The sequence below is a fragment of the Pyxicephalus adspersus genome, chromosome 2 (genome assembly GCF_032062135.1).
Source record: "Pyxicephalus adspersus chromosome 2, UCB_Pads_2.0, whole genome shotgun sequence".
Lineage (NCBI taxonomy): Eukaryota > Metazoa > Chordata > Amphibia > Anura > Pyxicephalidae > Pyxicephalus > Pyxicephalus adspersus.
In genome coordinates this window covers 130,727,758-130,755,580 of record NC_092859.1, presented here as the reverse complement: position 1 = coordinate 130,755,580, position 27,823 = coordinate 130,727,758, and the positions used below count along the sequence as shown (strand labels likewise).

At 36.6% G+C, this 27,823-nt stretch overlaps 1 protein-coding gene across 4 annotated transcripts in view; it reads right to left on the bottom strand.

Moving 5' to 3' along the window:
- Positions 1-27,823, bottom strand: part of SLC12A1 (solute carrier family 12 member 1) — a 79,644-nt gene that overhangs the window by 31,263 nt on the left and 20,558 nt on the right. For 3 of the 4 annotated variants that reach the window (XM_072402397.1, XM_072402396.1, XM_072402398.1), the window contains 13 exons: positions 25,729-25,868; positions 24,916-25,026; positions 20,125-20,236; positions 19,260-19,387; positions 18,841-18,925; positions 17,837-17,988; positions 16,991-17,098; positions 12,325-12,448; positions 11,153-11,254; positions 9,334-9,489; positions 7,613-7,712; positions 7,418-7,529; positions 3,219-3,359 (listed from right to left, as the gene is read on the bottom strand). In XM_072402397.1, coding sequence (XP_072258498.1) covers positions 3,219-3,359; positions 7,418-7,529; positions 7,613-7,712; positions 9,334-9,489; positions 11,153-11,254; positions 12,325-12,448; positions 16,991-17,098; positions 17,837-17,988; positions 18,841-18,925; positions 19,260-19,387; positions 20,125-20,236; positions 24,916-25,026; positions 25,729-25,868 — 1,571 coding nt within the window. Of the gene's footprint in view, positions 1-3,218; positions 3,360-7,417; positions 7,530-7,612; positions 7,713-9,333; positions 9,490-11,152; positions 11,255-12,324; positions 12,449-16,990; positions 17,099-17,836; positions 17,989-18,840; positions 18,926-19,259; positions 19,388-20,124; positions 20,237-24,915; positions 25,027-25,728; positions 25,869-27,434; positions 27,531-27,823 lie in introns of all 4 variants that reach the window. The other variant, XM_072402395.1, reaches the window with a different exon arrangement.

The following is a 27,823-nucleotide window of genomic DNA, read 5'->3' as shown; positions in this document are numbered from 1 at the left end:
AATTCACACTGACAGTGAGGTTGCGGTGAGTTTACAGCTTTCTCACGCTAGGAACCACTGCCATTTTGGAAGACTCCAAGGAAGCCCCATAGGAAATGAATGGGGGCAGTGGTGACATGATGCCAGATGTCCATTGTACATCTGTTTTTTTATTTGAACCAGTGCTGCCAATTAAGTGCTGGATTGACTGGCAAGGTGCCAGCCATGCCAAATAGAGGCAGTTGTGAACCAGCCCAAAAGGTGTTTACTGTAATCTATAACCGCATCAGGAGATGACCTCATTCTCTTTCTGATGATAAGTTTCATCTGTTGGACAGAGAAACAGTAAAATACAACAAAGGTGTCTCACGCTGATTAATATGTGCATTTTTTGCCCAACTGTTATCACTGAACAACTGTGCAAGTTTTAGCATTCCCGCATCACGTCCCCCAGTGCATGCATCTCCCAAATGCTTTTCAATTTCATGGGAAGTCTGTTCCCAGCCTAATGATATATAGCTGGGCTTTCATTAAGTCCTTTTACAAAAACACTGGGAGAAAGAATGGATCCTGAAGACAGAATGGCTGATATTCTTAAAATGTTGCCAAAAGTTGTGTGAGAATTCACTTTAATTATCTTATCATATGAAAAGCATCTGCACCTGTGTATTTAAGGAGAGCAGGAATATGGATAACTAAAGTGAATATTTAGATAACTTTTCGAGTGAAGATTCTCCATAGTAAACCACTCTCAGCAAGTGCACTAAGTATGCCCCTTAGGTAGTGGATTTATGATTCAACAATATCTTAATTGCTACCCATGTGTGGCTATTTTCATGCAATACACGGCCATTTGACATGGAGATTTCCAGAAACAACCCGTATGAATCATATTGCATAGAAAATTAATTCTTTCTCTACATCCTCTCGATAACAGCAGAGTCATTAAAAATGACCCTCAACTTTTTTTTATAATCAAGCAAAGTTTTTACTGTATAACAACTTCCAAATGTATTTGGCCATCATTAAAAATGTAATAGTGTATAAAACAGTCAGGAAATATGTCAGCCCTGGAGCTGTCCAGAGTTAGTAGTAGCTAGTACACACTGTTACAGTAGATTTTAATGATGGTAGAACATGTTCTGAAGTTTTTATGTTTGCAAGGACTTTTTCTTCATTACCAAAAGTCGTGGATCACTTGCAGTGACATGTTTATGCTATATGCAAGGCTCAGAGTTCCCACTGTCTCATCTGTTGAAGTTAGTTATAAGTGATTTTCTTTTAAGCTGAAATATGATATATTATTATTATTTACTGAGGCTGACAAAGTAAGTAATGGCTATTCTGTGAAGAATGTGAGAAGGTCAAATACTATTATGCTTTATTTGGAAACAAATATATCTGTGGCAATTAAAATTTAAATGCCACCAAAATTTTTCTGTCTTTTAGTGTTCTTGTCCAAGTAGTCTGTCATGTCTTTAAAACCCAATGCCTTGGTTTACAGTCTGCAATTCAAGTATTAATTTCAATTCCTTATTATAGTTTTCCTAACTGCCTTTATCCCAAAGTAATTTAATCTGTGTAAAGACACAATTCTCCTTATTTTGCAGTACAATAGTGTTGGTAGCAGCCATTATATGTGATTGGGTCATATCTTATTTAGATGGAGTGCTGTAAAAGTGAGCAGAAAGCATTTTCTTGCTTGGTTGAGTTTTCCTGGATTGTTTTATGAAACAATTCAAAGCTTATCTCCTGGTCTATTACATAAAAAAATAAAGCAGGTGGACTTCTAAAAAATGAAAGCAGGTAGACTTCTGCCTTACAAAGTCTGTTGTAATATCACTAACTTTCTCTAAAAAGAGCTTACAATCTAATGTCCCACAGTTTTAGGGGAAGCCAATCTAAGGCCAGTTTTAGGGGTGAGCCAAATTACCTTATTGCATGTATTGCAGAACAATGAAAGACAATTGACCGCTATGCATGTGAATGGAGGGGAGCACAGCAGTGTGCTGCTTGCTCGTCCGCACCTCTCCATAAAAAAGTATGAGTGCTGTGTGTACAGCTCCCACTCGTTCATCTGCCACTTGAAATAATCATGAAAGATTGTTTCCAGCAACAAAAATCCTATGTGTGCCAGAGCCTAACAGTAGTCCAATGTTGCAGATAACGGCCTTCTCATTGACTTCAGGGGACACCGGTACTAGCAATACTTTTTTTTTGCCTAGGACAAACATGATCAATTGTTGCAGGGAGGAAATCTTGAACGTGTATTCTTGCCTTTGCAGCACAGGTCCCATGTTTGAATCTTGGCAAGGACACTATGTGCAAGAAGTTTATATGTTCTCCCCGTGTTTGCGTGGGTTTTCCCTGAATACTCTGGTTTCCCAAAAACATGCGGCTTAGTCTATGGTAATGACATAAATAACTATAGTAGGGACACTAGATTGTGAGCCCCTTTGAGGGACAGTTAATGACATGACTATGGACTTTGTAAAGTGCTGCGTAATATGTTGTCACTTTACGAATAACATATGATTTCCAAAGGCCACTTAAATATACATAGATGCCACATCCCCAAAGAAGTAACTACATATAAACAGGAAAACAAAAACAAACATATTCGCTTCTTTTGGATGATGTAGAGAGTCTATGCATAAAATGTACAGTTCAGGATCATACAAATAAAATATGTGTAAAAATCCTGTTGTATGATATTGAAAGGTGTACAATATAGATTTACTTATTGTAAATTTTAAGCCTAGGCTCTCGACATCATCTCAAAGAAGCAAAAAAGTTTTTCGCAAAACACGTAGAATAATTGTAGAGATCCGATCAACAATTGATGGTGTCTATGATGTTACAATTGGCTTTTATTTGTGTGTTTTTGGATGTTTTTCATTTAAAACAATAAAGGTTGCTGGCATTTTAAGGTTGTTCATTTGTATGTTATAGAATGGTGCTAAGAAGGTTGCTTGATGCCCTAAAAGTCCCATTTTTCTCATTTTCATGTTGGCACTTTAAATACAAAAATTTTAATCATACATAAGGAACACCTTAATCCAATCAGTATACCTTCAATTGTGTTAGCTGCTCTGAACTGATGAAATCTGATTGTTTACTCTGAATAAATAGCATTTTCCACATAATCAGTAGTCTTTGCATTGCCTTATTATTTAGAAGCACACATTGAAAGCTCTGTTTGTAGAAGTAAAAATTCTTCAGATGTCGCATAGTCTCACCTGCAGGAGCGTCCTTGCTCCATCTCTGAACGTGTCGGCTGCGACTGCAGCATAAAATGCCTTTCTTTTGCCTTTAGTTAACCATGTCTGCTTCTTGATCATCCCGCTGTTCATTTCTTTTACAGCCTGTTTGCGCGGTCCCTGCATAACACAATAAAGGTTCATTGGAATGAAACATTATCAAATGAAACTGGAACATTACAGCTCGACTCAATCTTTGGAAAATGTTTTTGTGTTATAACCTGAAAATAAAATGTGTATATTTATTTTTATCACCCACAATGAAGAGCAGAGACATATGAGATTGTGTATTACTAGCTTGGGATAAGTAAAATGTGAAGAGGAATTAGAATGGAGCTAGTCAGAGCTTGGCAATGTGTCCATACATTAACTAGTCCATTTCTGGTAATTTGTTCAGAATCTATTATACAGATGGATCTAATATTGGAAAGCTGGAAAAGTGATGTTCATTTTAACAAGTCTGAAGGTCTCATCTATATGAAATATCAATTTTCAATAGAGATTAAAACTGGACATGTTTTATTTTTTATTAAATGGCTTACTAGGAAGTCTGCATAGCAATCTTATCTATTTCTTGTTTGTTCAGACATCACTCAATAGGGCTCTGAATTCAGAACATTGTCAGCTCAGCTTATAACTGTGAATTATTAACAAACATTGAAGAGAATTGTATGGCAGCCCTTGCCTTGTCGTGATTTTTCTAACAAGTAACTGGAAAAAAACGATATATATATATATATATATATATATATATATATATATTGTGGTATATTACTGGGGGTTGCTCGTGGTAACAGGATGCTTACAGGGCAGATAAGAGGCAGCAGATACAAAGTGTTCAAAATAACAGCAGTTTTATTTCTTTAGTCCATAGTTACAGCACATTCTCTATACAAAACAATAAACAGTAGCCCAGCTGGGCCTCTGGCTACCTCACTGCGTGCCCTCTCTTTCTAACACACATTATATCACTACTGTTCACTCACAGTTTAAGTCTTGTTTGCCCACTGGCTTTCCTGGAGCTCTGTCCCCTCTCATGAAGCCTGGAACCCACTCTCACTCCCTTCTCCTGCCTGGAACAGATTCTGGCTCCCTTCACAGCCTGTAACAGACTTCCTCGCAGCCTGGAACCCTCTGGCTGTCTTCTCAGCCTGGAACCCTCTGGCTGCCTTCCCATCACACTCCAGCCTCTGACTGATCACACTACAGCCTGCAACACACTGGCTGATCATCTCCCCTTTTGCAGGTGGATATATCCCAAATCAGGGTTGGGCCAAGGAACCCACCTTTTAACTCGCTTGGCCGGCTCCAGGGTCCTAAAGCTGGTTTTTCCTCCTAAAAACCTCATACAAATATAACCAACATACACTTTCCCTGGAACCTTTCTAACACCTGACATTTTAGGGACACACTGTCCCTTTTATATATATAAAAGACTGTATGTAAACCCAATTAGTAACATCTCATATAAGTTGTAACATGTCTATAATTTCTAAAGTAATATTAATTATAAAGTAATATTAATTATAATTTCTAGAGTAATAACATACCTTCAGTCAGTGGTGAAGGGATCACCATACTAGCCACAGCAGTTCTTACGGGCATAGAACCAAGGAGGGCCCTTAGAGACATACCTTACTCTAGATCCCACAATACAAAGTGCTCACCCGTGACCCCAACTTCTGTCAGACCTTTGTGGGGTGGAGATGTAGGCCCAGCCTACAGCTACAGAGATGTCTTCTGTCCCCAAAATCCTTTACTTACTAGATATATATTATATCATATGAACAGTGCAGGATGCTATAGGGGGTGTATACACAACCTGGATGGGCTATCTTCATCTGGCCAGTCATCTTATCTGGACAGTTCTTCAGAAATATTTCCCTTCAAATCCATTAGGTCTGGTAATCAGGGGAGGGTATGGTGTGCCAAGTGAGTCAAAATGACCCAGTACTTCTTTGAAAAGTTTCCTGGTTATACAGTTTGAGTCGGATATCTCACCATCAAAGTTTGGAAAAGTTCCCTAATATCAACATAATGGAGAAATGATACAGTAAGAAGGGATAGTTTTCTATTTTGTTCCAGGTATCATTCATAGAGGCTTGAGACCATCAGCATATGACAACTTAGGTTTTACAGTTTTTGTAAGCGTATCATTCCCTTAACCATGGCTCCCCAATTGACATTGGAAAAGCATTGCAAATTTGCCACTTGGCAGGAAGTTTTTCAGTCCCTGACTGTAGTGCAGCTCCAACGCATAACACAATTTACGCCATCCGTAGCAAGTTTCTCGAAACAGTATCTGTTCTTGACAAACCATGCAGCGGAAGGCCTGCTACTACCACCACTGATAAATACACTAAACTCCTGGAGCAGGCATTCGTGCAAAGCCAGGGAAAGTCCATCCAGAGGGCTGCACAGGAACATAGCATCAACAAAAGCTCGTTCATCTGTCTGGTCATGTTAACCGGCACAAGACGAATTTTGGAAAAATTAAACCTACTTGAAATTCTCGAGCATGAACAAGACTCTCTAAAGCTTGAAGCTGGTGGTTTGGTGTGCAATGTCTTGCACTGGGCTGATTGGACCATTTTTCTTCAGCAATGCATCCGGTAACATGACCACCGTTACAGGGGAAAATTACCTGGAGATGCTCCAGGAGTTTGCTGTGCCACAAATTCAGGCAAGGAGTGACCTTGCTAATGTCTTTTTTAAACAAGACAGAGCCCCTCCCCACTTTGCTAGGTTAATCAGAGTTTTCCTGAACATCAAGTTTTCTGACTGATGGATCGGTCGAAGGAGTCCCCTTGAATTGGCTCTGTGCTCCCCTGACCTTATACCTTGTGCCTTTTTTGTGGGGCTACAAAAGCAAGGTGTATGCCACTAAGCCCTAAAACCTGTCACAGCTTGAGAAGAATTTGCATGGCCTTCAGCTAGGTCGGGAACAGATGCTACCAAACGTTGGAAAGGCTTGCGTCCGAAGGTGGCTGAAATTGGCCAAAATTAAGGCGCACATGTGGAGGTATACAAATAGTCTTCAATGTGTTTGAACATGATGGCAATCCTAACAAGTAAAACGGCAACTACGCTTTTTGTTGCTAAAAATATGAATAAACCTTCTTGTGTTTCTTGTGTAACTTTTAGGAATCCATTAAAAGTGTATAGTGACTTTTGGGACACCCTATATATACCGAGCATATTTTACAGCCCCTTGAGACATGTAAGGCTTCAAACACATAGGGGATCTCCTTAGTAGGAATAAACTCCACCACAACTTTTCCTGACTAGGGTTTCTCAGCCTATACTTAAAGAAAAGTGGAGGACTCCACAGATTAGGCTGGAGTTGGTCATACTGTATGCACAGGAGTCAAAACAGCTCAAAAACACAAAGTGGACCTGGATCATATAACTAACATAAAACTGAACAAGTTCAGTAAAGTAGAGAAAGAAGTGGAGACGACAGTCCAATTGAGCTCTTCTATAGCCAAAAATGTCCAGCAACATTGTCCACCCTATTTTTGGACCTGACAAGGAAAAAGCAGTATACAAGGGAACAATATCCTAAATGAGAAATACCATAAGAATATCCCTCTCCAAGGAGATTCATTAATCCAACACGCATGAAGTAATACTTAAGAGGTCTGATAACAGTGTAAGTGGGGCTACAGAGATGTTACGAAAAGGTTCTGTAGAAAATACCAATGAGCTTGCTCCTAATATAAAGGTGAACAATTTCACAGAAATGTTTAGATCTATTAGTGTCCAAAAATCCTAACAATGCAGCAAGATACAGTGATAAACCAAGAAAGTTGTAAATGTGAAACTCCAAAAACCACAGGGACTTCAACATACAGCCCCCGTGTGTTGGCATATTGATAGTTCTATTATAGATGTTTGGGTGCCCAGTGGGTTGATACAGCGAAGACTCCTACTAAAACACTTGCTCACGCTACCATGTTCAGGATTTAGCCCCCACTTTGGGTATGTTTTTATTACATTTTCACATAGTACACATACTGTATATGGCATACTTATGCAGTAGTTAGATCTTTATCTGTACACCTAAAGCACACATCTCCGGTAAACTCAGAATAACTGAAAACTGTATGTTCATGTTCTTGCATAAACCCAATTGTTACAGCTCCTCTGTTACGGAGTCAGGTAAATTATCTACTTACTGTTAGCACCTCACAGCATATACAGAGCCCTATGTTTTTGGTGAAGGCGTGTGAAATATCCAGAAGAGCTGGTCTTGTCATTGGTCCACCAGTAAAAACCAAGCACTGAGGTCTGCAAAGACAAACAGAGAAGTGACTCACATATTAGTTCATGTTGGTAGAGCAGGCTGTCTAGTGGTAAATATTGGGGAGTACCTGAAGTTTTTCACATGATCCTCTATCGTGTTTAATTCCAAAGCAGTGTTTAAAGCATTTACAAAGTAAAGAGCTTGAGTTGAAGATCCCCAATTAACTTCTGCATAGGAAGACAAAAAAATGGTATTATAAATAAAAAGAAAGTGCTGAAAACATCCAGCTGTTACAGATATATATTTGTCCTACAGTGCTCTGTCTCAACGTATTATAGCTTGCTTTCTGGGAGATTTGGTACACACACACTGTTTTCTGGAGGAACCCATAGATATTAGCCATGTTTTTACTTGGTAAAAAATATAAGAATATTGGGAAGAAATATAGGAATATTGGCATTCCAGTCATTACATATTATATAAACATTCCAGCAGGGTTCAGTGAGACGCTAGATAATGGCAGCAACCCCAAGCTGACTACTGCTTGTACTCTGCCATTCTTTATCCTATTTTTTGTGTGAATAAAAATCCCCTCATGCTCATTAACATTTGATTTATCATAAAGGATAAAAAAGGGGAAGGGGAAAAGGTATATCCTCCATGACATATGGAAAGTCAGATATTAAATTTTGCCAACCCCATAAATGGTCAAAACAGGTATACAATACAAATTTATACATTTGTTCTTATATCCCAACCTCTTCGGGAATATTCTGGGGGAGGACCTTTTGTAGGGATAGGAAACTAGACAGGTATTTCTAAGTTCCTGTCAGTTCAAGCTCCTGCTGGAAAATGCTTTTTGTAATTGTTCTGTGAGTCTCTCATCCTGACCTGTTTCACCTATTTGGCTTCCTCAGGGGAACTTGAGACAATTGCTAATGACAATATGAAAACATTAACAGATAAAACAGATACTATTGGTATGCAAAACAACAATTCATTTACATTAGATGATCCACATTTTTTTATCTATGGTATGTGAATGGTTGTTTTGCATACCAATAGTCCAAGTCCAAGGCTGTAGAGAATACACTTCCATCAGTGAAGCTGGGCAGAACAGGAAAACCTGGAATGGGATTCTTAAAAGTCATTTGCTATTTGTAAGCAAATATTTTCAATCCTGGAGCAAATGCATTCCAGGTTTGTTGGATCACACAGCTTCACTAATGAAAGTGTATCCTCTCTATCCTTGGAGAGCTTTAATAAATAAGGCCAATTGTGTCTTCTGGGTGGGGTATTAGGGGTCAAAGAATATTCTGAAGTCTCATATCTATCTGACCTGTGATTGTCTTTGCTTTTTGACTGTCCAACCGGTAACAAGATAGCTATTACAAATAAAAAATTATAGCTTATACTAAATCAACTTTAATTTGCTATCACTTAGTATGCTTGCTCTGTGGTTCAGGAGCTAAGTGGAATATTTAGGTAATATATATCATTTAGGATAATAGTTTCAGTGCAGAGAATAAGAAAGCCTGTCTATAGCTATCTCAGGCCCCTTTTAGACTTGCAGATAAAAACTGTACAGCTAGCTGCTCCCATGTGCAAAGCAAACTGCTGCTATGCCTCTAGAAGTGACAGACCAAAGTGCAGATCAGTGCATTTACATGTGCTGCCCTTGTGTTTGTGGTGCAGTTCTTGATCCAGAAGAGGATCCATATATTTGAATGGGAGTGTGGCTGAGCATGCAGTACAAAGCTGCAGTTTACTGGATGCAGCTTCCACAATTTGATTCTCGCCACCAAACAACATTGGTAATAGAGAAGGTTCATTTACGTTTTTCCATACCTGGTTTCTTGTAGGTTACATAAATATACAGGAAAAGCTCTATGGCATATGTGATTAAAGCTGCCCACCAGTTGATGACGAACATTACACCACAGCAAAGCATGGCTCCAAACAAAGACACCCACATGTTGTAAAACTTAAAAGCAGGTCGCCAGCCTGTGTAAACAGAAAAGCATTATAGTGAGGGTTTTGCATTGTATACTATGAAATTAACAAAATACTTTTGTGTTTAAAATGTTGTTTTTTAAACAATGTTTGGTATGTTATATGCCTACTTGTATGGATAGTTATTTTTCTTGTTATTTAGTATTTACCAACAAATATTGATAGGTTTAATTTTGCAAGTAGTAGAATTTATTTTGTAACATTAGGTACAACTGTATTGTGTACACATGCTGCAAGTGCAAGCCTTCAACATAAGCTATACCATGATGGAGTACCACTTCTGTTCTTCAATCTGTAAGCAACCAATCAGATCTCAAGCGACTGAAATCAGAACAGTAAAATAATAATTCCGTTTGGTTTATATGCATTATTGCATTGGGAATATTGTTTTCTTTTTTTAAAAACATCAGATGCATATTTCACGTTTTGCTATAGAAAATGCTCTGTTTTTACCATCAACATATGCTCTCTGCAGAGGTTTATTGAACACTGCAGTCTAATGTCTATTTTATTTCCCTTTATCCATGAGCTGCTTGTCTCTTGCCAATATCACCATTATATATTAGATAAGTATTACTGGCTTAGTTAATACAGTGTCATAATTTCATAGAGCTAATCAATAAAAAAATGCAGAAATGTGCTTTTTAGAGATACAGCCTGTAGGAAGAATATTGGCATTCCTGTCATTACATATTCTATGAACATTCCGGCAGGGTTCAGTGAAACGCTAGATAATGGCATCTCCCCAAGCTGACTACTGCTTGTACTCTGCCATTCTTTATCTTATTGTTTGTGTGAATGAGTGTCCCCTTTGTGCTCATTAACATTTGATTTATCATACACATGGTATTTTATGTAGTATTTCTATGAATAATGTTTTTTTCCACTGTAAACAAAATAATCAGAAGTAATCAATAGCAGCTAATACATTTCAATATTTGGAAGGTGGGAATTTATTCTAATCTCATGTAAAACTGTGTTGGCCTTCTCAGGTCATTCAGTGCTCTGTTGTAGTTGCAAATGTGAAACAACAGGAATGAAAGGAGCATGGGAGTGATGTATGAAGTCCGTGAATGTAATTTTCCATCGGAGAGTACAAAGTCAAAGCGTTTTGAAAGTCAATTATTTCTATTTGATGGAAAAATACTATTGTGGACTCACAAATTGGATTGGCGTCGGTTTATTGTTATTAAGACCTTCAGGGGTGCGGACTGTTGCCAATGGGAGTAGGAAATGCTCCTGTATTGGTGACCAGTGGGAATTAATAATGCCCCAGGTTTGATGCCTGTTGTAAGTGGGAGGAGGAATAGTCCTCCAAGGGCTTGGTAAAGGCAAGCAAATGCATTTAGCATTTAACTGTGTTTGGGGACCAAACACAGTTCAAAGAGCACAGTGCATCATGCAAAGAACTTTAATGCACCTATCTTTGCAACTCAAGTCATATACAAACACAATATGTCATTGTGCCAGGAAAGATATTTATTCTGATGGACCCTCCTTCTAACTTCCTCTGGTGGACCCCAGGTCCATAGTCAGACCCTAAGTAGCAGTCTGTGTCTCCCTCACTGGTGAAGTGGAAAAGCACAAGATCATTTTAGGATGATGGTACACACTAGGAGTAAAGGCCAACCCTGAACATACTGAATATACTGACCTGGAGATTTTGCATATGAAGCATGGAAGCAGGAGAAATTTATCAATGCATAGGAGGCCAAGAAAAAATTAGAGATGATGGGGGCAATGGTATTCAGCTCGGCTGTAATAAAAACACAAGAACATGTTAAACATAGCACAGTATGTATTACTGATCATTACCAAAGCCATTTTAACTCTTTGAGGTTGGTATACAGGTAATGAATATATTAAAGTTTATACACCTAGTACTAATACCATGGAATTATTTAACAAGGCAAAGTGCAGAACTGAAGAAAAGTAAGTAAAGAGGAAATATAACTGGCTGTTGTTTTTACTGTTACTGTTAGTATTTACTGTTTTTGCAAATCACCATTATTTTTTGCACTGCCTTAAAAAATATAGTCTGCCAGTGTTATCACATATTAGGCTTAGTCTACACGGACAGTTTCCCCAGCCTTTAACCTGAGGCTTTTAAAGCCCTTGTTTGAAATCCCCATGCATTACAATAGGTTAATCTGCACCAGGGCGTTTCCTTGAGGCACGTTTATGAGCTTTATCTTAACCTAAATGGGACATTTTCCAGTGTTTTTTAACAATTATTATGCAAATTAGTTGAAAAGGCAGGGAAAACACGGTAAAAGCGCAGGAAAATGTGAAAAAGGCAAGCTTTAAAACGCTAATAAAGGTGCAAAAAAAGCATATAAACGCAATAGGAACATTTACATGCGTTTTTAAAAACGTCCGTGTAGACCCAGCTTTAAACATCAATATATCTAAAAAATCTATTGTATTTGTACAATTAGCCACATTGCTTCTAGTGATGTTCATAAAAGGATTCTTTACAATCTTGAGCGGACGGAGCCCAGCTTAACCCTGGCATGTTACTCCTATTATAGAAGCATGCAAGGTAAGACACAATTACAAATATCTCCAAATAAAACTGAGCAGTACAAATCATTCTTACTGTGCTCAGTTGTTATGCCCAGGAGGTGACAACACTAAAGTAATTTTTCTGCTAAATAAGCAGTTGACACCCTGCTGAAGGAAGTTGAAATAAATGGATCTATGAGCAGAATCTGGTAAAACTATGATATAGGGGGTGCAGATAAACAATAAATTCTGAGTTATTAATAAATACAGACTGACTCATATGTCATTTTTTTCTCTTTACTACTTCTAAAGATAACTAACCAATTAGGATAAAGGCCAGCGCAATCACAAAGGTAAGAATGTATCCTCTGATAGGCTCGTTGTTTTTTCCATGTCCTTTAGCAAAAAAGTGAAGTGCTCGGTAAATGTTATCCTTGCAGAGAGCCTGTGGGGAAATCAATACACACACTTAACTTATTTCTTTGCAGTAAAAATGTTCCAATCTACTATATGACCCTTCATCACAAAGATGATTCACTGTCTCGTACTGATTACAAAAAGACAGCCATCATAGGTTGCATTAAATTTTATTGGTGCTGCCATATAATATTTAACCAGATAATCATTCAGACTGAACCCTTTTGAAGATGCAGTATAAAATTGTTAACATCTTGTACCATTTGAGCAGGCTGTTGATTGTGTCACAAGTGCCATTTTCTACAGCCTTTAAAATGAATATTATGTACCATTAACCCATCACCTGAATGCCCCTCTCGTGCCATTATGGCCTACATTTGCTAAGTCCACACAAAAGTCACTCGACCCCTTTATTGTCCGTTTTCTAATTTCCTTTGCTAGCTGTGTGAAATTAAAGAGTAATAATGTATACAATCCTAGAGATCAAAATAATTCAATTATAATCCATTACTGAAATGGTCTCCAACAGTACACATTTGTACATTTAGCTTTGTTACAAAATACAGATCATTTCTTTTTCAGGAGTTCTTAGCTAAAGGGTCTTATTAGCTTTGATAGTTCCAGAAAAAAGAAGTTACCCTGCTGTTTAATTATAACTAATAATTATTACATTTGGATTTGTAAAGAGCAGAGCTATGATATAGCCTACATGCTTCTAAAATATGTTAAATTATGTGCTTGTATATAGAAGGTCAATATTTACTCTTTTCTGCAATGTGGGTTTCCAATATGTCCCCCATGATTGTTTTTTAAATTATTGAAAATTATTTAAATTATTGCTGAAATGATTTACTAGGGAAATGGAGCATGCTTAATGTGTAGATCAGGGGTCGGCAAACTTTTATGGCCACTAGGCCATTTCAGGGGTGAGCAGGAGCACACTAGACTCTAGTCCCCTCCTAATGGCTTCACCCCCCACCAGGGAACACCCCCTGAAGTGAAATCCCTCTCCTCCAAATCCATATGATTTACCTTCAGGGAGCATTCCCTATTTACTGCAGCGGGGGAAGTATCAGGCCTGCCGCGATAAATAGGGGAGCCACAGCAAGGAGGTGGCACCGGAGCTCCTGCGACCCTGGCTCCGGTAGTTCCTAACACCCCCTGGCTGATCCAGTCGGCAGGGGGCGTTAGGCCGGAACGAACTACCAGCTAGGCCGTATCTGACCTAAAGGCCGGAGTTTGCCGACCCCTGGTGTAAGGTGTTTAATGGGTGAATGAAGGCAAATAACTAAGTACATATTTTGTATTTTTACATGATTTAGTAATGAAAGGGAATCTTTCACCAAGAGATTGTTAGCTGTCAGTTCTGACCATATTCCAAAAAAAATAGTTTTTCTGGTTGGTGTTCTGATCCTCTGACTTTTAATACCCTCCAAAGATGCAGCACAGGTATTGAGCTAATTGCAGTACATTTTGTTATCTCCATGCTTGTTGAATGTCTGAAACTATCGAAATAAAAATATCAGCTTTACATTCAGGCAATTAGTATTCTATGTCTACACTGACTTTAATTGTAAATACCTATAAATGCCCCTAAGTTTTTATATGCATTTTTAAGCTTTTTTAAGCTTTTATAAAGACATTTTAAATCAAGATTTGTTACAAAGAATTAGGGATATTATAAGTTATAATAAGGAAAAACACCTCACAATGGCCAAAAATGGTTAAAAACGACCAAAATTGGCATTTGGGGCAATTTGTGGGTGTTTTGAAGGTGTTTTTTGGCATTTGGGAATTTTCCCCTTTAGCTCCAAAAAAAGATAAAAATGTACACTGCCAGTTTCCTTTAAAAACTCAAAATGTTCTTTACCTCTGCATGCACAGTATATAGTTTTCATTTCTGTATTTAATTATTCCCAAACAAAACTGTGTGTGGTGCAAACTTCATTATATGTATACAATAATTTAAAAAAAAAGACATTGAATGAAAGTATTACTACACTTCCAAGGCTTTTATTATTAATTATCGAGTCTGAAGATACCCCCATCCAGTATTGTTCTTATTTAACAATGGTGTGTTTATGTGATTATATATTTATATAGCATTATTAAAGCTAAATATTTTTATATTTTGTATTCCCTGGTTCCTCCTTCATCATCATGCTAATGAAATTAATAAATAAAACCTTTTTGTGTTCATTACATACTCTATTTTAGACCTATTACCATCTTCACTAGATCTTTGAGAGAAGCCCGTACAATTGTGCAAGACTGAAGGTATAGTGGGAGTTCAATCTTTTAATCTTTAAGATTTTTTTTATAGATTGTAAAATCCTCAGAACTAAAAAGTAATGTAAATTTAAAGATGTTCATGTTAGAGCTGAGTGAACAACCTCTACTCCTTTGGAAAATCAACCCGAAAGTTTGTGAATGTTCTGGAATTCACTGGATTTCTGAATGAATGGCTTCCAGACAGATTTTGATTATATTCAGTGGTATAACTAAATACATAGACATGAAATAATCACAGTTTCATATTCATGAGTTTGAAAATGTTTGATCTCCTACATTTCTTAATAGGTAGGACCTTCTTTTAGCATGGTACCACACATCTCTTGTAGCTGGTGAGACTTCTATAATGCTTCAGGCAATGGGCCTGATTTATTAAAGCTCTCCAAGGCTGGAGAGGATACATTTTAATCAGTGAATCTGGGTGATCCAGCAAATGTGGAATTGATTTATTTAAAGGCATTTGCTATTTGCTAGCAAATGTTTGCAATCCTGGACCAGATCCATTCCAGGTTTACTGGTTCACCCAGCTTCACTGATGAAAGTGTATCCTCTCCCGCCTTGGAGAGCTTTAATAAATCAGGCCCAGTGGATCATTTGTTCATGTGGTCCATATTCCTATGATGATATTCTTTATAGTGATATTCCTATAGCAAGCAATTCAAGCAGCAAAGCAGCTTCATCTTCTTCTTTTACAGTTTTATTGAGATTTCACTGGTACAGAGTGTTTTTTTTTTCAATTCTTTGTCTATTCCAGCTAACATTGCTTTGTGGAACTTTTAGGTGTGATGCTATAAATCTTTAAAGCACAGCCAAGTTTGTTTTTTTAAGACTTTAGCCACATGTCTTTTGGCCTCTTTATATTTGTGGTTAAAAACAAACTACACCTAGCAGTGGTAAATTGCACCACAGGTAAACGTGCTTGTTGTGTGCTTACAGGTATTGTAACGTTGTGCTTCTTCATCAATAGCCACGTGCACATAATGGGCCCCAAAATCTCTCATTCACTGGAACTGGAGCGGTTGGGACCATGGTTGGGCTTGCAGCAGAATGCTACGCTTAACTGGGGGTCTGAAATGGTGCTTTCAATTTGCCTTAGAGTTGTTTTATATGGACCACACAAACACTTTTCTTTAGAACAGCAGAAGAGTACTTTACATTTTGTGTATTTTGACTAAAGGAGAACACTTTCTTATTTCATGTCATGAATTTCATATGACCACATTTCATGGCATCTGGGTCATAACATCTTCCTTTCAGTATGTTATTATTCTAAAGGTTTACATTCTTTGTAATAAAGATTTTGTTTACACCCTTTGGTCTGTAGTGATAGGGCAGTATTATCTAATGGTTGTGACTTTTGTTAAATATGACCAATTGATATTATTATATGTATATATTATGATTCAGGTGAAAACCAAGTTTTAGGAACCATTCATACAGAAATCTAAGTCATTTCAAAGTTTTATTGAAACTGTAATTACTAAGCATTGTATTTTTTGATTGATATTTTGGTTTGTTTTGTGGTATTTGAAATAGGCATAAAGGCCCCCTAAATGTGACAAAAGTAACCAAACATGTACACATTGGGGCTGGTTTAATAAAGCTCTGAAAACTGGAGAAGACAGACAGAGAGAACCTGGATCATTCAACAAATACAGATTGGATATGGTCCAAGATTGAAAACATTTGCCAAATAATACCAATTATTTTTAAGAAATCCATTCCAGGTTTGCTGGGTCACCAAGGTTTATAGTGAAAGTCTATCTAGGAGAGCTTTATTAAGTAACTAATTAATCAGACCTATTATATCCTCAATTATATCCTTATAAGAAACTTAGGTCTTTATCCTATAATATTAAATGTTAGTATCAAGATATTTTAATTCTCATTTACAAATGACTCTAACTGTGCAGGATTTTGTACTGAATGACAATTAATTCAACAAATATAAAATGTATCTGGTATGATAAAACTGGTACCTTTAAAATGTGGTAACAGTCATTTTTTAAACCCAATTATTGGGGTATACAAAGCATGTTTGAGGAATCACAAAATGTCATTGAAATGCTGCTGTGGAAGTGATATTCAAGCAAACTTTTAGACTAAGTGCTGCAGTACCAGATCAGGCCAGCAGATGGTGTGCAGGACAGAATTTTCCTGTATAGGTGTACAATGTCCAACCTTCTAGCCCTATGCAGATGCAACACTGCACAATAAAATTATACCTTTATAATGTCTAAAGACTATTAAAATATTGGGTAAAGGGATTTTCTCATACCTGAAATACTTTGGGTGCACTGACGAGAGATGCCAAAGCTGAAGACAGAGTGGCAGAGAAAATGCCAGCAATAATCAGAGGGCCAAATCCAGACACCATACTCATCACCTAAATGAGGATAAATAAACAATTAACTAAAATACTGTTATAACATATGTTTTATTAAACAAATATTGTGTGATGTGTATCTATCTATCTATCTATATATCTATCTATCTATCTCTATCTATATTGCACAAACTCAACATCTGTCAGTTCCTAGCTAGCAGGGTGCCCCTATATCTTTTTAGCATTCTATCAGCAGTCAGCCTTTTTACTCAGCAGCAACAATCAGAGCAGAGAAAGAATAAATGATAGAGAGATCCCTGAGCATCAGTAAGCTTGCACATCAAAAAATCTTATAGACAACTAAGACTTAATATTGAAGTCTGGATAACAGATAAGGTGCGGGGAAACCTTTTTCTGTGACAACCAGCTAAGAAAGAAATTCCTTTTGTAGATGTTGCTTATCCAAGACAGCAGGTGTAGGAAAAACAGACAGCAAAAATCAACTGATAGAGGTTTTAACACCTTTTAACTTCTTTTAACCTTTGTATCTAAAAAGTTTTGGTTTTAACAACTATTTTTGGCAGGCAAATGGTTACTGGCAAACATCAGATAATTTGCTACATAGGAAATTAATCTAAATGGTTTTATTATTGTGAATACTATTGACCTACAGGCACCACTGAGAAGCTAAACAGAGAGTTATTGGCAATAATGAAAATATGCAGTAAAACAACCCATTATGTTTTATGCCTAGTACAATGTGCATTGTTATAGCGGCTCCTGATGATCAATACTTACCTGCATGTTATTCATCAGCCCGTAGTTACATTTCTGAGTTTCACATATAGAGAAATCATAGCCGAGTTGGCAGGCGGCGGATCCATTGCAACTTAAGGCGGATGTGATTGTGTCATTCATGTTCCCTGTTGCGTCACGTACTACTGATGCAGCTTTAGAAAAATATATGAGATTGTTATGGAATTTTTATAATGATTATTATTGGATTCTGCTAAACTTAACAAGTTTTAACACACAAAATGTAAAATCTGAGCTGATTGAAATTTTTACATTTGTTTTTTCTGGGCAAAGGTAAAAGACCTACAAAGGCAAACTCCTTAAACACCCAGACAGGGACAGTGTGGGTAGTTATGGTAGGAGATGACTAAAGGAAATTTGCTACATTACATTATCATTCATGACCTATGGAGATCTAAGTAATTTTACATTCAGATGATCCCTGCTACTTCCACCTAAAACAAATATAATAGCTTTGTACTGAGAACTGTCTCTGTATTTCACATGAATACATCTTACATGTAGGGAGACATTAGGCAATGCTATAATTAATATATCCACAGCTCACAGTACATTAGTTTGATGGTCAGTGGGAAGAATATGGCCTGTTATGTTGCTGGCCAGTGGGGAGGCTGCTATTCTTACAGATAGCCAAAAAGATCATTGGAATCACTTTAACCTGAGAGTGCTTATTGTTTTTGAAACCACTGGACATCTGAAATAGCCTTAGGGTTCCACAGAACTTTAATTTGGAAACACTGGTCTAGAACAATGGCATTTAACTTTCTGGCTCTCTAAGTAATACACCATCAATTATGGTTCCATTCTAAAATGTTTTACCAAATTAATAGTAATAATTGTGTAAGTAATGTGAACAACTCTGTAAGAAGTCAAGCCAAGGTCAAGACAAGGTATCAACATATCTAATGTTTGTTTATGGGTTCCCTGATGTTTAGAAATTTACTTGGAGATCATACCATATTACAATCCGGTTAGCTGACACTCACCTGCACATATGGCCACCCCCAGATAGGCAATAGTTGTGATAAAGATGGCAAGCATGGTTCCCTTGGGTATAGCACTTTGAGGATCCTGACAAAAATTTAATGTAATGTGAATTTATAATACATGTGATTAACTAAAATGTGTATGGTACTTTTGCTGACAACAAGAAATGAATTGGCTATTTCATTTTAAAATGTCCGATCCTACAAACATTGCTGTAATGACAGGTTTACGTAGGGCACTTACTGCCCTATATTGACCACAGATTTTATTCTACCACACATAAACTAAATTGAGCTTCAGTGTAATGAGATATAACTTTCTTATTGTTTCTGCCTAACAGGCTTATAATTGAATGAAAGTTACAACTTGGGAAAGCCTGCTGCCTCTCTGGGTTTAGGAACAAACCAAGCTTAGGTACCTCCAAGTCTCCTGAAATATTTGCTCCTGCAAGAATTCCAGTAGCTGCTGGGAAGAAAATGGCAAAGACAGAGAAGAAGCCTTCTCCATTCCTGAAATCCGGTCCAAAGTTTTCAGCAAATATTGAAGCTGTAAAGAAGGAGTTTATTACTTTATAACCTTCACACATGGAAGCAATGAATAAAGATAGTGATCAGTAAAAAGTAGCAGAAACAGTAAGTTAGAGAGGACATTATAGACTCATTAGGTTACTGTGCAACACTCAGGTCAGTATGTACATGTGTTTTCACCAGCAACTCTTCAATCATTGGGGCTAGTTTGTATCACCCAAATGTATTAGAAAAAAAACCTTTAACAATATTTAATACAACCAAAATATGCGATCCCTGGAATAAAATTGTTACATATCAAGGATGGGAAATGCTGTTACTATTAGGGTTCTATTTATAAAGTGGAGAATCTGACATTCTCTCAAAATCTTCCAGCTCCAAGTGTTTCATGGCAGCAATCGAGTCTTCGCTAGGGAATGTCTGAGGGAATGTCAGATTCTCTGCTTTATAAATAGAGCCCTTGAAGTACATGTAAACCCAAGGTATTAACAGAATGTTCTTCCTTAACTTCTGCCATAAAATGCTTCCCAACCGCTTCTATTTACTTGCAGGCGGCAAACTGCTGTGGCTCACTTCGGGTCTGAAATGGCTGTGAGAATTTACATTTACTTGTTTCAGCTCATGATTGCAGCCCCTAAAACATAACTTGGATCACCTATCTTTGGGGCTCATATTAAAAACTAACAAATTTACCAAAAATCTAGCAATAAGTATGTTTAGCACACAATTGCCATACTATATTTAACATTAGATTACCTTGGTAATTAAAGAATCCTCGTGCTCTCTTTTCCTCTGTAGTTGGAATGACAGTTCCAATGAAGAAATTGACAATAGCAATGAGCAGAATGATCAGCAGAAGAATCTGAGCCTGGATGTAAGGGGAGAAATCAATGAGTGTGCTTACAATTTAGTGTCCCCATTCAAGTATTGGAAACAGGTATATTACAGTGTATCAGCTGCAGCTTAGTAATAGAAAAATAGCAATAAAATATATATGTTACCATTTTCAAACCTTGTCTCGGTACAATTCCTAAAATATAGTGAGACCATAAAGATAGTGTGTTCCATATACTGTAATACAACAATAAATGTACAATATTGCTGTAGGTTTAGACAGACCTCAAAAAACAAGGTATAAATTGGGGAAAGTACTGTATTTGCAGGCAATGTAGCCTTGAGTTAAAATTGTTAAATTACAATGAGTGTTATCTAATAGAAAAATTGATTTTCATCAAAGGAAACCTGTGTATAAACTAAAAATAAAAAAATGAATTTATCCCAAATTTTATACCAAAAATTAAAATTCTGCAAACAGAGAGTTGTTTTTAATGCAGAACAAGTATACATTTTTTTTTCCTATTGCAAAAAAGGATTCTTACCTGCTTTTTCATTATTGCAGTTTAGTATACAATGTTGGCATATGCCAAGATGAATAAACTCTTAAGTGGGAGTTAATTCATTCTGGCACAGTCGATCAAGATGTCTGAACACTCAGAACCTGGGAAAAGATCAGCACCAGCTGGGGAACTTGCAGATGTTGCATTGCTAGTAAAGTAAAGTAAAGTTCCACTTAAACTGCTGGCACCAGTAAATGTCATTACTATGTTCTTGAGCATGGTATTCCGTGAGCCTGGTTGTCACCCAAAATTGGTGGGACCACAACATGCTAAGGATAATTTACTAAATCAGCTAAGTTCTCTTCAAAAAATTGTGCTGATTCATTTTAAGTATCTGTTCATGTGAAAAGCAAATTTCTGGATATTTATTATATCTGTACATGATTTGATAAAAAAAAAAGTTAATCATTTCATTCTAAATTTTATTTTTTAAGTATGTCAGCCACAAATTCTTCATTGTGCCATACAATCTCCATTACCTCTCAATGTTTAGCAAATGTTTTATTGACTAGGAACAAGGGATTTTCATGGGAGTTTTATCACTTTAATATTACTTCCAGAAGTTACATTGTTTAGTTATGTTTTACTTTTCTTTCTCCATATTTTATTTTGGATCTTGCTGAAAAACTTTTATTTGGCTGTATAGAGCACAAATATGCAAGGGAAGGGGGACTATAATAGCACAAATCTCAGCCATTTTCAAGTAACAGATCTCCAGTCTATAACTGTCTCCTTTTTAATTTTTGTAGTCCCCAACACCAACAACTCCAGAATATGCTTGAAGTCTCTGACTATCTTTTGTAGCTAGTCTCCAGCCTCCAAAACCTATTGGTAGCATTATATTCACTGCGTCCTAATAAAACTATGTCCTTGCTTGCTCAAGCAATAAAGAATTCGGTTGTGGAAAGGGGGGAGGGTCATTTCCCCAAAATTTGTTGAATGTATTTTTTATTTTTTGGCAATAAATATGTTTAAAAAAGCCTAAAGCCTCCTTGCTGTTAATACCAGGTGCTCCTCATTACATATCTGAACACAAGACTTTGTTATGCATCACTATCCCACCATCATCACATAGGAAGCAGCATAGGACCACAAATGAGTCCCTATACTGTGGTCTAACTACAGAGCAAGCAGCAAACCAATGAAGGTTCCTGCATATTTAACCACAAATCTACTGGACTAGCAGCATGTAGGCAGTCTAAGTATGTACTAGTGAGTATATAATGTAAGAAAATATTATATATATGTTCCAATTTGCCTGCCAACTGACTTAAGTCTAATGATATAGAATGTAGCAGCCCATAACATCATGCAAAAAAAAACCTCCATTGATCTGTCAATGTCAAATAAATCTGATTTGTGAGCTGTGAACATCACCGGTACTCCTTGCCTTGTCTGTGTATTGAATAAGATTGACTGCCTATACTCAATATTGGAAGCTATGTTCATGGTGTGTATATATATATTTATATATATATTTAATCATCTTCAGTTTGCTATTTTATATTTTATAAAACCATTATGAAGAGCCACATTGATAATTTGTGTCTGGCTCTTCCAGACCAGGCAGGCAGAGTTGGATACACTAAACCAATTCCAGTAAATTAGGTTGATCAGATACTATGGGTTATTGCACAAAATCAATACTTTAGTAGAAATCAATTGAAAAGTACTTGATCCAGTAATTTCTTTATAGTCTAAAGTGTGTATAGAGGATATATAACATGACCTCGGATTTATGGAGCTGAACACATTTGTGAGTCATAATAGTTCTCAATGTGCCACAGATATTCCTTTTGCCGGGTATGATGTTAAAGTCCAAAATAACACAAATTTATAATGCCATTAAAAGGTGAGGGCCCGTACCAATGAAATTTCATATTCTAAAAGAAAGAATTTATGACTACATATCCCCATCTTTACTTTTTATCCAACTATTGTTACTATTGTAACCGAAGACAAAGTCAAGATATTTATGGTGTGCATGGAGACAAATGCTAGGCATCATAAATTGTATTGGTTTATGACACACTTACAATGTAGTTGCTAATGTGAATAACGTTACAATGACAAGTTCTCTAAAGGTGAGATAGCGGAACAGAGGACAAAAAAGTCACAGTGTGATGATGGTACATTATTTAACATTACCAAGTTAAACATCTGCGGTAGTTAAGACTGAGTTTTATGATATTTAGTGACTGCTAATCATGATGCAAAGTTCATGTAGTGAAGTTTCCCCTCATTTGACTTTCCATGACACATTAAAGAGGCTATAAAATATGTTGAATAACCTTAAACCAATGTATTATATACATTTATGATCTGCCATTATTCTTTAGACTACCTGTTGATAATAAACTTGATACTTCTATATTTTCTGGAACAAAAAGTTCTTTACTGAATTCTCAATATCCAAACACTTCAAATTACCTACAAAAATAATTAGGTCGTTTTGAAGAACACTTTACCAACTATGGTCAGATTTAGTGAGGAAGGACAGCTTTTTCATGTCAGATGCTCTTAATTTTTTCTTAACATAGTTAGTTTTTAGGAAACGATTGAGCACCTTTGTCTCTTAGCTTTCTGCTCTTCTTTACAGTGTTGCACTCCCTGGAACTGATTTACTAAATGAATTCATGCTGTTCACTTACCAAGGAGAATGAGGACCTTGCAGGGGATGGTTCCCCTAGCTTAGTGAGAGACGTAAAGCTCCACTGATTTCCTCCATCATATGCAAGCAAAACTCTTTGTTTTTAAATGTCTTTATGTTCGATTAGATTTGTTTGCCCACAATCGCTAAGCCGAAATATCTAATGCATGGGTTTAATTCACTTTGTTACAGAAAGAGTCTGTATTCTTTAGGTGAATCAAATCTATGGTCCTTAGCAATGCTACAATTCTGCTTCTGTAAGTCAGCTTCACCACCCATTTGTTGCCATCTGGTGCCCCACTGCTATAGTATTCTCCTAAACAGTTTAATATTTGTAAAATCTGTAACATTCCCCATTTTAGAACAGAAACAAATGTACTACTATAGATGATAAGGATACAGTAAGACCAAACAAAATGATATTTTGGTGGACAAAACCAGTTTATATGCAGCGGAGTGAAGTCTACAGTACATTCAGGGTTCATTGGGCTTTAGACAAACTTGAATAAGGTTATATCTTTGTATACCATAACAAATAAATATTATCACAAATGTTAAAACCAGAATATACAGTTGAAGAGGGGATAGCGCCATGTTCCTAGAGATGTAGGGAGATTTGGCAGTCATAGAAGTCCCTCACATTTCCAACCTTGAATGTATGTACCCAAGTATCCAAAGGTGGCCAGAAACGAAATTGTTTTTTCCAAGTGGAGTTCTATTCATCTTAGAAATTCATTATCTTTTCTAGACAAAATAAGACTCTGTAAATGATGATAGCATGCCAGGCATGTCAATGTTAGTGAATCATTCATCTGACTCATAGAACACATTCACCATTGTTGTTCAACAAATAGCTTTAAAAGATTTGGCCACATGTTAATCTCTCTTCTTAACAAATGTCTCTTTCCATAAAAGTTTCTATATTTTAAAGCAGGAAATGTTTTAAGAAATGCCTGGTAATATTGCTACTCTGAAAAAGGTAAATTCACCAGTATACAGTGTTTTTCTCTGAAGAGCTGAAGGTTCTTCCATCTGCATCAACATAGACTTCATATTTGCTGAAGGTTTACTGAGAATATACCCAAGCTTTAATTGATCTCCCTATTTCCACTAACTGCTTGCAATATTTTCCATTGGCCATCAATGTGGGCAAAGAAGGAATAAATAGACTTCCTATTTAAGACAAGAGAGCAAACCTTGTAGCCACAGCTACTGTGTACTAGCATTATAGTTGTATGTACTTGCGTTTGTATGTAAATGTGTATACTGTGTGTGTGTGTGTGTGTGTATATATATATATATATATATATATATATATATATATATATATATATATATATTTGTATACAATGCAACATTGTGATAGCAAATAAGTTTTGGCTATTAATGGAAAAATAATTATTACCAATATGAATTCACATATACATAGAAATCTGTAACTCAGAGCCAGCTGGTGGTATAATACAAAATTTAGTCTAACCTTACTGTAGAGTAACATACCTTTGCTTCCCACTCCATGCCAGCCACAGAAATGCCAAGCAATAGGATAACTGTTATTACGCCCACAATCCTGATGTCATTCATTTCATCGACCATAATTGCATCATTGTCCTTAAGTGAAACAAAATATCAGTTTTACAGCTGTATGCATGTTATTCATTAAAGAGTAAAAAGTGTGCTAAATGATTAGTAAACCAGTGAAATAACTACTAACACCTCCAGGGTGCTGCACATAGCTTTTGAAAAGGTGTGGTGATGCCTACATTTTATTCTTAGATTCCATGAACTGAAATCCAATGAATGAAGGGTGCACCAGGGACAGTATGGTTGGGAAGAATAAGGGCTGGGTGATGCTGCAGCCAGCTCTCTCTGTCTTGCTGCAAATTCTAAAGTGCCCTGTGAAAAGCTTACAGTTTGCAGTGATAGCAAAGACAGACAGTGTTTCTCAACAACGGTTGCTCCAGAGGTTTCTAGGGCTTTTTTTTAGTAATTTGCAATTTGGACCTCTTAGGTTAGTTTAGGTGACACCAATGATCTTTTTGGCTATCTGTCGTGGTGAGATTTTTCCCACTGTCCAGTAATGTAAGGTATACTGTGAGCTCTGGATTTAGTAATTATAGCATGGGTTTTTCAAGGGTTCCTCTATTTTTAAAAACATTGAGAAAGGCAGTTGTAAACTATTTCAGTAAAAGGAGGATCCTATAGTGTGCAATAGTGAAGGTGAGGGTAGAGTTCAGCTTCAACTGCTTCAATAAGTCTAGTGAAGTATTTTTACATTTAATAAATAATATACTTAAAGACAACTATACTCACTTTTAGAAGCTCCACAACAGTTTCTGAAAATCCAACCACATACATAGCTACAGCCACGGCATTGGCGAAGGCAAAGATAAGTCCTATAGATCCACCAAACTCCGGCCCTAGACTTCTTGATATAAGATAATATGCCCCACCTAAGAAATGAAATAGAAGTTAAAAACTGGAGACACCGCAATGCTAAGAGACAGCATCAAGTACGTCTACCAGAACTGTCAAATTCCATAAACAGACCAGAGATGGATGGGATATGATGTTTATTATTTAACCTTGAGCACAAATAGAGAAAGAGCACAAAATAAAGAGTTTGCTATGTGTGCTGTATGGGAAATGTTAATCGTTTATGTGCATGGCCAGATGTACACTTCTGGTCAGTGTGGATAATAAACCATGGAGATCAAACCACATACACAAACACATGTGGTCAATTTATATCAGGTTTCTATCCAAAATTTGTGTTTCTGCTCGATACATGGGGGAGTAATTACCTATTCTGCTAGACAACCAGAGAGCGTAAAGCACACACTTTTCAAATATGAATGGTGTTCATATGTAGGACCAAGGGCATCCAAGGGGCTCCTTCCGATCTATACAAGCAGCATATTATGAAATTTCTTATCTGTATTGAAACAGGAGCTGCACAAAATAAGTTACGCATTTAAGGTGTTTATTGAAGCTAGTTTTTGTATATTTTTATATTCACTGCTGTTAAGCATTAACTCATTGAAGATGTGGGAAGCAATTGTTGAGAGCTGTTTGAAGAGGGAATAAAGAGGTCTGTTTATGGAACTGAAGAACTGGAGGAACCCGTCCTTAATGCTGCACCCCAATATTAGGGTTTACATTTGAAACCATTACAATTTAGAAAGTAATTTTAACATCACAGCCATTCAAAATTGGCAAATCATTCAGGAGTTACTAGGTATTATTAATTCAAACAATATTCTAAGACATGCAGTTACACTGAGATCTGAGAAAAAAGAAATTAAGTTTCAATATATCTGAAAATGGTGTTGGAAGCGGGCTTACCTTAACTGAGATGCTTTGTAATGTAGAGCTTATATTCCATTATACTATATCATATTTGCTTAGCTAATTAGAATTGAAAAGTATTTGATCATTCCTCCAGCTTGGGTATACAGAGATTTTTAAGGAGTTTTTACCAGAATTCTCACAGATCACTGATCTTGCCTCATTCCACTTACTTATTTTTACTTAAATTCTCATTTGACTTACCTTTTGTCACACGCTGTACCAACAAATCAAACATATTTTGAAAATAGCTTGCCTTTTAGCATGCATTACTAACTTTAACCATTACAACAGAGCTTGTATTATATTTAGTGAATTATCATTCTACAAGGGCTAAATCACTAAGCTTAGTGAATGTGATAAAAATCCAGTTTTCAAAGAATACCCAATACTCTGCAAGGAAATGTAGAAAAATATCAGTTTTGCTCAAAAGTGCTTGGATGACTGATGTCATTAAAGCTTAAGCTCATTCACTAAGCTTAGAGAATTATTATTTGTAGTGTGGTGACTCTGGTTGCAAAAAAAAAAAAAAAAAAATACATGTTCTGGAAAGCCTAATGGGTATAGGGAAGATAAACAATAATTTCAGCCACAGGTACTTAACATAAAGAGTACCATATGGCTGTGACATTTTCAATCATGTTAACATTTTCTAATAAAGAAGCACTTACCTCCTCTGACAATACCATTGGTGCATATAGCAGACATAGAAAGACCAGTTAATGTGGTTACCACCACACTAAGACTTATGACGACCACTCCAAGACCTGAAAATAGCAAAGACACTTGAAGTTTACCTGTACTAGACACAAGCAGTCAGCAAGGACTTCTTCTGTTCCAAAGGCTGGGGCAGCACAAAAATCATGACTGTCCTGCAATGTGCTCGATTTGAATATACTTACCTTGTTTCTTTCCCAATTCTACGCAGACTCAATAGAGTAGACTTATTTACATTTTTGAAATTAGGTTGCTCTTTAGTGAGCATTATTAAATTGTCAGGGTAACAATATTAGTCAAATTATTCAAGTTGAAAAAATAAAATGAAAAAGATTATACTTTT